Raw genomic sequence first — 13,965 nt, 5'->3', positions numbered from 1 at the left:
ATTTAAGGCCCAGAAAAGATTGTGACCGAACTGAGTGACCAGCCACGGGCAGGGGTAAAAGATAACAAGATTCATTGCTTAATGATTATAGATCAATCAGATATAGTGATATATAGACAATAACACTGTTGTTAACATGTAGGAATAGGATATAGTAGCATATAGACAATAACACTGTTGTTAACATGTAGGTCAACATTACAATTTTAACGAGTCGTAGAAGTCAACGGAAACAAAAGACAGCTTTCAGAGAAAACAAGAAACAGTCTAAACTCACACATTGCTTTGCTTATAGTACTTAGTGTCCAGAACTTGTTTACCACACATTGCACAAACCCCTGCATTCACAATCATTAATAGCATTCTATGTTATTATACAACTTCTTAAAGATGTTAAAAGTTAAAACAGAGAAATAAAAGCATAAATACAGATTATGATGTGGTATTTACCTTTAGAATAGGCACATGTATGGCAATACTTGCCATTTTGGTGCACTTGCTGCTTGCAGATGATACACTTGGTTGTTCCTAATGGTGACCATCTACAAACAAATACAAAATAATATATTAGTTACACAAAATGTTAAATATGTTTAATCACATTATACTCTGTGCGCATAGTTGCATACAATGACTTTAGGTGTCAATTTCAACGTGCTTCCTTTTCAATGGGTTGTGTATGACAAGTTAACAATGGGTCAACGGGTCAAAAAGGATGAGAGTTGTCCAAAGTGTATCCAAAATAGAATTATCAAAAAAAAATAAAAAATTATCAACATATATATTAGTTATTTTGAATGGAAAAAGTGTTTCAAGTTGACACTCAACCCAATCCAATTTGACCCGTTACCCATTTCACCAACCCGTTTGTTTCAGCCTATAAACAATGTATTCGAGTCAAGTAGAAGGGAAGGGAAGGGAAGGTAAGGTAACTCCCTTTTATTGAGTTAAACTACCAATCCTCGAGAAACTATACCCAACTAAACTCATGCGCGTGTTTACTAGAAGCTTCAATACATATTCTATTATTTTCTTTAACATAACTGTAAGATAGTCTACTTATTTTATTTGTGTTGCACTGTTGCTGGTTACTTTCTATGAATATGAAGTTCAAGCATAGGCGGTAATGCTATATATCTAAGAGGATGAACTATGACTATATCAACTCACTTTTTAAGAGAGTTGGTGAGGACGTGAGGTATCAAGTGTAAAAAAATGATTAGAATAAAAATGGTCTCCACACGAAAATATATTGATAAATCAATATCCTCAATAAGTAATGATGCCTAAAGTGCTACAACGCTAACGGTCAGTACATACACACACCGTTTAAAGAAAGGACCAACACATACAAACTCGTGTACCATAACTGTACGTATCCACTTTCTCATATTTAAGGCAATATCTTTAGTCATTTTCCAAATAATTAAATCCCTTCTCTCTACTTTTAACATGTTAATTTCAGCATTAATGTGCATAGCAAAAATCTGTGCCCACTAGTATATTTTACAGGCTTCCAACAGTTACCAATACAATATATAATCATAATTAGGGGTGCAAACGAGCTGAGCCACTCGCAAGCGACTCGAGCTCGAATTGATAAAAACTTGAAACGAGCCGAGTCCAAGCCTCAAATAAAGCTCATTTAGTTATCGAGCCTGAGCTTGAGTCTTGTACGGAATCCACGTTCAGGAGCGTCGAGCCTTACCAAGCTTTGTGTTTTTGAAGTTCGACCTCTTTTGGACTTCTATGTATTAATTTTACATAGCACAATCGAGTTAAAGCCGAGCTTTGGCTCGTTAAAGGTTTTTCTCAATATATATAAAAATACTTAAAAAATGTATATAAAATATAAATTAATTAATTAACTAACAATAAATGCACCGAGCCGAGCTTTAAAATATGAGCTCTCTAGCTCTCATAAGTCAAAACGCCTAGTTGAGCCCGGGCTCCGCTCGGCTTGTTTAAGCCCTTAATTCATAATAAAGGCATAATTAAATATAACTCATCTCACATCCTAGCAATTGTAACCCTTAGACCAACAATCAAATGCTTAATCTATGCGCCAACGGATCACGGATACCTAAAGGTTATAAAACTGACTAATTCGATACCTATTATTACTTTCATCATCCCTGTTGTTATAATTGAATTCAATGTTATACAATATCTAGGGTTTGGTTTGGTGGTTGGATGGTACCTGTTTTTCTTAGAGAGAAGCTTGTTTTCATTGATCTTACGGCCACCGCCTTCCGTAGTGTTGCTTGCTCCTTCTTTCCACTTATCTGGTACTATCACTTTCGCCAATTTCTTCTCACCTGTTTCAATTGATTATTATAAACCCTAGATATTTCGTCACCCCGAATTGAACTTTGAATAACAAACAAAATACATTGCAAACAAATGATAAATAATATAATTTTATTTGATTAAAGACTTACACTTGTCGCAAACCATTGTGGATGTTATTAGATAGATTTCCTGCGAGTTGAAGAGAAATTACAAGAGAAAAGAAAAAGAATCATTGATATACGTATCACATACTATTTATTTTAATCGGTTGGGAAACCCCTTTTTTCTTAATTACGAGTATACCCTTACCTTAGTAAAATTCTCAAAATAAGCATTTCAAAATAAGTATTTATTAAAGACCCAATTACAAATTTTGTCCTTTAAAAAAAGCCAAATTACGGTTCGTGTCCTTTTTTTAGTTTCTTTGCAGGCGGTATCCTTTAAACATTTTTTTCCTACACGTTATGTCCTTTACGCTAACTAGGTTAGAAAAACTCAGTTAAATACCCTCACGTGAGTCGCATGTGAGGGCATTTTTGTCTTTTCGTCTGTACCGCAAATTATAACTTACAAAACCCCAAAACCTACCACCAACCCCAAAACCTGCAGATCCACTTACCTGCAAATTTTCATCATCCCAAACCCTAAAATCCACTTACCTACAAATTTCATCATCCCAAATTCAAATCAAACAAAAACCCAGTTCCTAAAATCCACTATCTTCCCATTCCTCAATCCAAATTCAAATCAAACCAAAACCTGGTCGTACACCTCGGCCAAACTATCGAACTCGTCGGTGTTATATTCTCCGGTGAGATTTGGTTCAAACTCGTAGGAATAGTAACGGCCGATCTGGGTTTCAACGGGAAACCGATTACCAGCGTGAATTGGATCTGGGTTTGTGGGTTCGTAACCGTTCGTCGGATCTTGGTATTCAAGAGGGCATCAACTTCTTCCTACCTGGTAAACTCCATGGGTGCTCCACAATCCGACCCGGCAATTACTCGGATCTTGACTGCCATTAACGACCCGGAATGCTTGGCGCGGTGTAATCGGTGTTCTGCTCCTGCCGTTAGCTGTTCCCACCATCCTTTTCAGATCTTTAACATTAAAAACCCACAAAATATTATTATTAATATTAATTGTTTAGATCTTCTTTCTTGAGCGGAGCGGTGGCGATGGTGTTTGAGGATATCCATGGGCGGAGTGGTTGTGGTATGGTGATGGTGGTGGCGTAGAGAGAGAAATAAGAGAGAAATGAGGGGAAGGTAAAGATCTGCAAAATGAAGAAGAAGAAGAAGAAGAAGAAGTTGCAGGGTAGGCAAAAAGACCAATATGCCCTCACATGCACCTCACGTGAGGGTATTTAACTGCGTTTTTCTAACCCAGTTAGCGTAAAGGACATAACGTGTAGAAAAAAAGGTTTAAAGTACACCGCCTGCAAGGAAACTAAAAAAAGGGCACGAACCGTAATTCGTCTTATTTTAAAGGACAAAATTTGTAATTGGGTCTTTATTAAAGGTATATTGGTTTTATTTAGTCTCAGCTATCTCATTTTGGTTGTTGTTGGTTCTATAGCGGTAGGGTAACAAAAAGACCCAAATACCCTTAACTATCACCCGCGGGTTAGAGGGAAGCCCCTCACAAGTCACCCGCGGGATATATGGATCACCCGCATAACCTTGTAAAGGAGGAACATTCTTAGATCACTTGCGGAAGCATCCAGGCACCCTGAAATGTCATCTGTGTGATAGCACATTCACCCGCCAAAATGACCAGGAGGCAATGCAAACAGGACAACTGTAATTAACCAATTGCCTTCTAGAAGATTTACCAAGATACTTTCTTGGGCAATACGTGATCTCTCAGCCAATAAATAAAGGACAGCTGACCAGGTTGTTATAACCGTGCACATGGCCAGGGTTACATAACGTCCTATCATATTAAGACACGCGTCCAGGTTGTTATGCTCATGTACATGCAACGTATAGCTCAACCTATCATATGACGACACGTGTCCAGGTGGTTACGAGAGCATCTTCTAGAAAGGGACAGCTGGCCCAATTATATTCCCACACTTTTCGGCTATAAACACCCTCTCGATCTCCATGACGTATTCATTCACTCCCCGCTATCTACTTTACATACTTAAGTACTTTATCTCTATTAGAATGGTGCTTATTCTCACGCCGGAGAGTGGTTACGGGAAGACCCCCCCTATTGTCCTTCCCGTAACGAGCTCACAGTGTCTGTTTTGCAGGTTCCGGTCATTGGACTTTGGGAGATTGTGCTCATATCATGTTGGTTATTATCGTATCCTACCCTGTGGACTCATTGGATCTAGGACCCGTCAAGGGGGTTAGATCCATGTTTCTTCATTGACGCCATCCGGTATGGTGTTAGAACTGCAAAAGTTTTTGTTGGTTTTTGGTTCGTACGATATGAGTCAATTTCCTGAGGGGCCGACGGGAACTCCTGCACCTGTTTCACGTGTTACTGATACAGAAGCACCTGGAGGTCTTGCTTAAAGTATTTCCGCTCGTATCACGGCACCTGGAAGTTCTACTCCAGGTGACTTAGGACATGTCACGGCACCGGGGGTTCCTACTCCAACGGACTTAGGACATGTCACGGCGCCAGGAGGTTCTACCTTGTTAATCCAGGTCGAGTCACGAGAGAAATTCGTTGCACACGTTCAGAATTAGGTCTAGAAGATGATTTTGATGATTCTGAACCGGCGAGAGCTCATCATCATATCTCCAAAGCTAGAGAACTCTTATCTCCTGATGAGTGATTCCAAATCCCACAAGAGAATGTGATAGCCGAGTATCAGCGTGGGGTGTGGGAAGAGCGACTCCATGCTCGTACTCTGACTTATGATGAATCTCCCAGAAGATCCATTTCTCCTCCTCCAACAGCGAGGAGAAGTCAGATCCGGAAGAAGTATGGAGACCACGCGTTCGTCCTCCTATGGTCAGACGGGTACCTGCTTATGTGAACGAATATGAAAGTCATGATTCGACTTATCATCCGGGTGACGTCATTTATTACAGCGGTGATAGCAGACTCTACTTACGAGGAGAACCGAGTTACCCGCAAGCGGTAGTTCGCCAAGCGGGCTACCATACTGATGCTGAGGAAGACTTTACCAAGCCATATCGTCCGGCCGCTTTCGCTGAAAAATCAAAGTTCATTGCACGGATTGCAACAGCTCCGTTCCCGGTAAATGCAAAAATTCCAACGTCTGTGGGAAAATATAATGGGATGACTGATCCTAGTGATCACCTGTTGAATTTCGTGGCTGTGGGAGTAGTCACCGGCTGGACTCTCCTATATTGGTGTCACATGTTTGCTTTAACATTCACCGGAGCATCACGTGAATGGTTTGAGAAACTGCTGGACGGACAGATTAAGAGTTGGGACGACTTTGTTGCTAAATTCTCTCAACATTTCAGTCAACAGCGAAAACACACTCGTGACCCATCTGAAATATCGGACGTTGTTAGGAGAAATAATGAGTCCATCGAAGACTTTATTACTCGGTATAATAACGAGAGTCTCAATATTGGCGGGGTAAGTGAAGATATGTTGCGGGGAGCCTTCCGCAAAAATGTAAAGAGCAATGAATTATTTGGACTCTAACTGGTAGAGATGGAATGCCCACATCTTAGGAGGAGATAATGAAAGCATCAAAGTTATTCGCCAGAACTCAAAAACCTTGGGTACCGACGGTCAGAAACAGGGCCCAAAGGTAGAATTTCAGACTCTGCGGCCGAATAAACAAGCGAAAGGAACCATTTGTCAAGGCTTCAGCCGTCGGCAGAACCATCAAAACAGTTTGATGCCAGGTCTTTGATTGGCAACAAAAATAAGCAGAATTCTTCAGCACGGCCCTCCAACAGTTGGACTCCATTGTCGAAGACTCCTTCAGAAATTCATACTACTGAAAATGTGTATTTCAGAAAGCCCCAACCACTCACAAGGAGATTGTTCCTTGATGCCAAAATGCACTGCTCATTTCACAATGACATTGGGCATAATACGAACAAGTGTGTGGCCTTGAAGAACGAAATTGAAGCAGCTGTGATGTCTGGAAAACTTGAACATTTTGTCAAAGGTGCAAAACTAGGGACTGGTAAGGCTCCTACGTGAGATAACCAAGGCCCGTCCAAAAAACAAGTTAAAGACCTAAATGTTCACATGATTCAAGGCGGACATAGAGTTGGTGGGAAGAGGAGAGAGTTTCTAGACGAATAGTCGAATAATGAACCTGTGATTTTTCCGCGGGTCAAGGGAAGACCGTGTAATAAGAATCCTTTGATAATCACCGCCCTTTTTGGTCATTACCGTTCGCAGTATGTTTTCTTTGATACTGGCAGTACATTCGACATAATGTACGAACAATGCTTCAACAGTTTGACGAGGAAGATAAGGTGAGATTGAAATCTATTCATGCACCCGTATCTGGATTTGGTGGTGAGGTGATGCACCCGCGAGGGGTGATATCTTTTCCGGTCACTCTTAGTGACGGTATCCATTCAAGAACAGAAGAAGTTGAGTTTTTAGTTTTATCAGCGACATCCAAGCATGACATCATCTTGGGTCGTGAAGCAATCGGTGACTTTAATGCTCAGCCATATACGGCTCACGGTGCGGTAGGGGTTCCAACCCACACTGGCGTAGCAATTATTCATGTTAATCGACATTGCTTTGCAACAGAAAGTTCAAAACCTAGCAAAGTTCCAAAGCAATCTCAAAGGATTGGACCGGAAAAATGGGTGTTGAACAAAAAGTTCCCGGACCAAACAGTTATGTTTGGACCTGCTATTTCGGAGATAGGAAGAACCTTTTTGAAGCAGTTGTTAACTAAGAATATGGACATCTTTGCCTGGCAACCCGCGGACATGACTGGTGTCCCGCGGAGTATTGCGGAACACAAATTAAGGGTAAACCCGATGCTTACACCAATTGTTCAGAAGAAGCGAAAGATGGGCCCAGAACAAACGAAAGCTATGAATGAACAAGTACAAGATCTTCTTCATGCTGGTATCATTCGCGAAATCAAGTACCAAACATGGGTAGCCAACCCGGTCATCGTTCCAAAAAGAAATGGAACATGGCGATGTGCATAGACTTCCAAGACTTGAACAAGGCATGTCCAAAAGATTGTTATCCATTACCTGAAATTGACCTCAAAGTAGATATTGTGGTCCCGTTCAAGTTTAAGTGCTTCCTCGATGCCTACAAAGTCTATCACCAAATCCGCATGGCGGCGGGTGATGAGGACAAGACAGCGTTTCGCACAGACCAAGGTACATTTGGTTACAAAATGATGTCTTTTGGATTGAAAAACGCAGGTGCCACATATCAGCGATTGATGGATCAAGCTTTCAAGAGTCGGATTGGTCGAAATATTGAGGTCTATATGGATGAATTGGTAATAAAGAGCGTAGAAGAAGATCAGATGTTGAGAGATATCGAAGAAACATTTGAAACTTTGAGAAGTATCAATATGAAATTAAATCCAACCAAGTGTTCCTTTGGGATTGAAGAAGGAAAGTTTCTCGGAGTAATCGTTACAAGCGGGTTTTAAGTCCAACCCGGATAAAGTCCAGGCAGTAGCCCGCATGCCTTCTCCTTCCTCCCTCAAAGAGGTGTAGACGCTTAACGGGAGATTGATTGCACTAAACATGTTTCTTGCAAATCATGCAGCCAAATCTTACCCTTTTGTTTCAACTTTGAGAAAATGCCTCAAGAAGGCACAATTCAAATAGACCGCGGAAGCTGAACAAGCATTCCTGGAGGTCAAAAAATGCCTAATGGAATTACCAACATTGACAGCACCATATGTGGGAGAGCCCTTGACGTTATATCTTTCAGCATCTGACATTGCCATCGGGGCCGTACTACTGACGGACAGAAAGAATGTTCAAACACCAATCAATTATGTCAGTAGGACGTTGTCAGATCCGGAGACCAGATATTCGATGCTCGAAAAACTGGTTATGGCGCTAGACCATGCTGCCAGGAGACTTCTCAGGTATTTCCAAGGCCATCCCATCAATGTGTTGACGGGATACAAACTCAAGAATGTATTAAGCAAGCCGGAATTGTCTGGACGATTGGTGAAATGGGCCATCAAACTGGGTGAACATGCAATTGAATATAAACCCAGACCAGCAATCAAAGGGCAGTTGTTGGCAGACTTTTATCACTGAGGTTCCGCAACACAAAGAAAAAGAGTGTTTGATTGAACAGCAATACCAGGTACTCCCTGAACAAGGACAAATTTGGTCATTGTTTACGGATGGAGCTTCGAGCAACGAAGGATCTGGCGCAGGCCTGAGGCTAGTCAACCCCGAGGGTCATGAGTTTACTTATGCCATCAAGCTAGACTTCAAGAGTACTAACAACGAGGCGGAATATAAAGCCTTTTTGGCAGGCCTAAGAATATCTAAGAAGCTTGGGGTCAAACACCTAGAAGCACGGGTGGATTATATGCTGATTGTAGGACATATCAACGGAACCTATGAAGCAAAGAACGATGTAATGTCTTCATACTTGTCACAAGCAAAAGACTTGATCCTTCAATTCTCTTCATGTAAAGTCATCCATATCAAGAGAAGCGAAAACAAGTCGGCGGATGCCCTTAGCAAGTTGGCTTCAACAAACTTCGAGCACTTTGCTAAGGACATTCGTGTTGAAGTTCTGGATCGTCCAGCCATCCTGCAAAATCAAATTCTGGTGATTCAAACCAGAGTAGAATCTTGGATGACCTGGATAATGGCTTATTTGTCATCAGGAAGTCTACCGGACGAGAAGGCTGCGACTCGAAAGATAAGACATAAGGTGATGTGTGCTTGCGCGTCTTATAAAATATGATGGATTGGATATTTAGCTTTTGCACAAGATCGTGTTTTAAATTTATAAAAGTGATTTCTACAAAGACTAAACACACATAAAATAGGCAAGTGTACCTATTGCATATGTAGAATAGTATTGGTAAGAACCAAGTATCGATCCGTGGACACAAAGGTTTCTAACAATAAATCGTTGCTTAACTTTAATCGGAAGTTTTAATCATTTTTGGGGTTAATTTTTAAACTTTTTATAAAATATAAATACTTATATATAATATAAAGGTGACCAAGAGAAGAGATTCTAAACGGGTTGTTCAATTATGCGAAGGTTACCATCTAAGATCAAGAATCCACTCCATTCTAGCATTGATAATTAATATGTAGACATGTGATAAACTTACCGTAGCAATATATGATAGATAACTCCTTAACCCAAAGTGAGAATCTTTGGCACTAAGGAGATAATATGCGCATTTTAAAGTCCACCCTTTCCTAATGTCATACCATCTCAATGATGTCAATTTAAGTTGGCAAGTAGTTTCGTTAAGTAGAAAGATTAGGATTGACTTCAATTTCTCGAATACCAATTCTAACAACTTCGGGTGGTTGTAGTTCATCACACAACCTCCCCTTGGTTGATTTAAGTAGGTTATGATTACACATTCCGTTAACATAGGGTTTCTTTAGCTAATTTGATATTCTAAGCAAAGCTATTTTCGGATTACCAAGGTTTAGAAAAATACACCATAACTTATATCTCATCATTTCTAAGTACAATATAAGGATCCATGTTTCGATAATGTATCAAATTATTTCTATCTTTCAAGAACATGAATCGATCATGAACGATTGCCAATGATATTAACAACCACCAACTTTGATTTAGTGATTTAAGATGGTGAAACATTTCTCATCAAAAGATAATTGTAACATAACCATGTACTTAACTAGACTTCATCACATGTCTTGATTAATTATCAAGTAAAACAAAGCTTCTTCATAGATTTTAGATGGTAAAAGGAGTTTAGCTCATAATGAGCATAGTGATAAACATTAAGATGATTGATAACAACAAATACATGATTAAACTTAGAACAATCTAACCAAATGTAGATGAATCCTTCTTCTTAGTGATGGTAATGATGGTTGATGATGACCTCCAAGCCTTCAAACTCTTCACTAGATCTTCAAGGTGAGTGTTAGTGTGTGTTTTTATAAGTGAAAACCGGAGAGAATTCTTTTCAAGGCACACTTGATGAATGCAACATGAGCCACTATTTATAGGCAATCTGGGCGATGAGACACGGCCCCGTGCAAGATGAGCACGGCCCCGTGTATTTTTATGACATGTGCCAGATTTTTTTTTGTTTTTTGTGTGAGGTGGCAACGGCCCCGTGGTTAGCAGGCACGGCCCCATGATTAGCAGATCATCAAGACCGGTTTTATCGAGGATGTGGATTAATTCTTCCTCAATCCTGTTATGAATATAACTTCCAACTCTAATGGATCGTTCGGCTTTGAGCCTAATAGCCCCCACCCTCATTAGCTCGGTATATTCATGCTGAGACTGAGTTTGACTTTTTCTACATCTTCCTTCATGGGACCAGTTTCCGCAACCTAAGCATCGTTCATATCTTTTTGCTCTTCTCTTCATTGCGTTTTTGGAAATTCCACAGAATGGTGGCTTTTGTTCTTTTTGGCGCCACTTTTTCCTCACCTCATTACTAAAGAAAAAGATTATCTCCCTAAGTTCTGGAGGCAACCTAGGTTTTGTGAAGTGTATGCAGCAAAGGAAATTGAAATCGAAAGAATGCATTTCCAGTTCTTTAGGGTCTACCGGTAAAAGACCAGTGTTGTATTTTACCGATGAAAGTGGATAGGGTGATCGGATTTTTGGGTTTTGTAATTTTGATAATGGGTTTGATGGAATTGTGTGGATATTACCTTCTTCTTTATACAACGCTTCATGCGGTCTTGAAATGAAAAATTGTGACAAGTTCTAAATCACGTGAAACATATGACTCACTCAAAGCTTCCGAAAAAAATATTTATGAGGTTTATCTCGAGGTAACGGAGGAATTGGGTATTAACGCCATATTTTGCATAAATTTATTCTCAATATTACAAAATTTTTCTTACTTTTCACTTTTATGCAATGATTGGTTATTTGCAAAAAAATATTTCTTGGAATTCTTTTTAGGTTTAGAATAATCTTTGTCTGCTGCAAAAATATTTGTTTTAGATAATTTTTATAATTAGTTGGACAAACAATTGGTCAAGTAATTCTCCTCCCCACACTTGAATCTCACATTGTCCTCAATGTGATAAGATTCATGGAAATATAAAAATTCTAATTGAGTATTATGGGTAAAAAGGAGAGTTACTTCCCTACGGGTTAACGAAATTTCGACAGAGCGTCCCCTGTTTTTCGTCCGTTTTCCTGTTTTTGTACCTGTATAATATAAAACTGCAAACATCCAAAAACAACCAAGCATAACTACTGAAAATTGGGTATGGAATCATCCATCCCTTGCCCTATCGGGCTGAATTAGTACCTAATAAAATGTCTTTGGCACTCATGGCCATAATAATATCCAAACCAACATAAAAACAAATAATCAAGTACGACAAAAAGTAAATTGTTCAAACACAAATAATAATAAGTTCATGAAGTAACACCAACCCATGCCCGTGCCCATGCCCTACCTGTGCCGTCAGTCATCAGTTACCTGTGTCCAGGTCACACGGATCCTTGTTCGTTTGTGTTCAGCTTCTCTTCTTTTTCTCCGTTCGTCTTCCATAATCATTTCTGACTGGCTTTTCGGGTCCCAAATGTGACCGCGGCTGTTCACGAACCTCCAAATTTCTGGTTCTACACTAAGGATTTGGGCTATCTGCAACCTGTAACAGAGGTTGAGGTCAAGAGCAATAGGTTTTGGATTTTCGGTCCCTTCCACGTCTACATAAGCTTTGTAAAGCTTGTAGATCCATGCGCCACCGACGAGTGGAGTCCTAGGATCTGCAGCTGTTGCATTAGTTCTGAAAAATTGACAGAAGAGATAAGTAAAGTTGCAATCAATTTCATTCCTTATGCAGTAAAGTGCCCACAGATCTCGTAAATTCACCACTCCTTTATTTCTGCCACGTGCTGTTAGCGTCTTGCTTAGTAGCTGGTGAATATATTTCATCAGTGGATCTCGTAAGGTTGTGCTTTTCGATGTGTTGATGTGGTTTGTTTCATCCTCGAAACCCAACAATTCCCATGCTCGTGTCTGTGTATCTCCATACCAGCTATTCTCTTCCTTCTCAAATGCTACCTTGCGCGGGCCCAGATTAATTGTTCTGTTTCTTCTTTTGTGTAAATTCCCATATCAATCCCGAGTTGGGTGAAAGACGTTCTGCGCCATACACCTCCACACCTGAATTCAATTGCATCTTCATCCCACATATCTGAATTGTTCTTTATATTAAAGGATGCTAAGAACTTCTTTGTCAGTTCCGTCACGGCCTCTCCTGTTTGCTCAAAAACCCTCTTCCATGGCTCTGTCACAAACCTGTTGTATCGCTTCCACTGATTGACTAGGCGTAGTGTGTTATGGCAAGCATAGAAATTTGGTTTAGGGATTCGTTTGTTCATGCAGCTTAGTCTTGCATTGGCTTGCCTATCTCTTTCATCATGTCTGGTGAAGACTAAAACTGCGTGAAATTCTTCCCCATCCTCGGCCATCTGCAATTTAAACGTAAATTAGTCCAAATTCGTAAAAAAATTCCAATTTGCTGAAACAGAGAGCAAGCACGGCGGCGTGCTTCCAGAAGCACGGTACCGTGCTGCTACTTCTGGTTCAGTTCCTTTGACTTTTGGTTGACCACGACTCGTGTTGTGTTTTGGGCACGGCTCGTGTTCCTAATACCGATTTCTAACTTACTTAGACTCGAACCTTCGTTTCTAACCGGTTACATCAATTGGGTTTAATGGTTTGTCGGGTATTTATTCTAATACCCAAAACCCGAATTGTTTCTTTCAATTAATCCCTAACCATCAAACAATCTACAATCTATTCATCATAATTAATCATAATAACCCATACCCTTTTCGGGGTTTGACCCGATTTGGTCGATTTGAACAATTTTAGGGTTAATCTAAACCTAGAATGACGAATCTGAGTAATGCAATTGTTAAATTAACATACCTTAGGTTTAGAATCGAAGATTAGATGAAGAAATTCGTAAAATGGTCGAGGGTCAGCGGTTTTTGGTTCAGAACGCAGTGAAATTAGGGTTGGATGTGTGAGAAAGTAATTTTATTAAAGGTAAAACTCGTAACTGTCGTTTGACTAAAAGCACGGCCCCATGCAGTAGGAAGCACGGTACCGTGTTGCTAAGTGCAGACAGTACTGTTTTGTTTATTTTGTTTATTTGTCGAGCTTGGCTCGTTTTTAACCGGTTTTTATTTTCTGGTTATTTTAACATGGTAATTAAAAATCCTAAATTTCATTAAAACATATAATTAAAGATAGATGAAACGAAAAGTACAACAACAATTCTCGGTTCCTAACACATAGTACTAGCGGAAACAACTTAAACACGAAACGAGGTCGGAACTTCAACGGCTACCACCCCCGAATAAGTCCTGGATGTGTGGTGGTGCTCGCTTGGCTTCCAAAAGTTCGTCAAGATTCTTATTGAGCGTGACCATTTCTCGGTTGAGAAAGTTAAGTTTGGAAGTCACATCCTTGTGGTGGCCATCTGTCACACCCTCAAAATCCACTAACGGAGTTTTACCGTCAGAGGGTGTGAACTAACAGGATCGGAA

At 40.1% G+C, this 13,965-nt stretch overlaps 1 protein-coding gene across 1 annotated transcript; it reads right to left on the bottom strand.

Moving 5' to 3' along the window:
* Nucleotides 1-150: 150 nt before the first annotated feature.
* LOC143535909 (uncharacterized) lies at nucleotides 151-2,489 on the bottom strand. Its single transcript, XM_077030028.1, has 4 exons — nucleotides 2,442-2,489; nucleotides 2,201-2,318; nucleotides 451-542; nucleotides 151-338 (listed from the first exon to the last, which is right to left on the bottom strand). Exons 1-4 carry the CDS (start codon nucleotides 2,455-2,457, stop codon nucleotides 274-276), a joined length of 291 nt encoding a protein of 96 aa, XP_076886143.1. The 5' UTR covers nucleotides 2,458-2,489; the 3' UTR covers nucleotides 151-273.
* Between the last annotated feature and the right edge of the window lie 11,476 nt (nucleotides 2,490-13,965).

Source organism: Bidens hawaiensis, unplaced genomic scaffold (assembly GCF_021521415.1).
Source record: "Bidens hawaiensis isolate Kalapana, Puna unplaced genomic scaffold, B.hawaiensis_p1.1 tig00010729_1, whole genome shotgun sequence".
NCBI classification, from domain to species: Eukaryota; Viridiplantae; Streptophyta; class Magnoliopsida; order Asterales; family Asteraceae; genus Bidens; species Bidens hawaiensis.
Note: the sequence above shows the minus strand (reverse complement) of the source record. Positions and strands in the feature narration are given on the sequence as shown.

Bases quoted from the DNA above. Each gene is read 5' to 3' on its own strand.
- LOC143535909 (XM_077030028.1), bottom strand. The intron at 543-2,200 runs GTACCATCCAAC...ATTTGTTTGTAG, and splicing joins CTTCTCTCTAAGAAAAACAG to ATGGTCACCATTAGGAACAA. The intron at 339-450 runs GTAAATACCACA...TTGTGAATGCAG, and splicing joins TACATGTGCCTATTCTAAAG to GGGTTTGTGCAATGTGTGGT.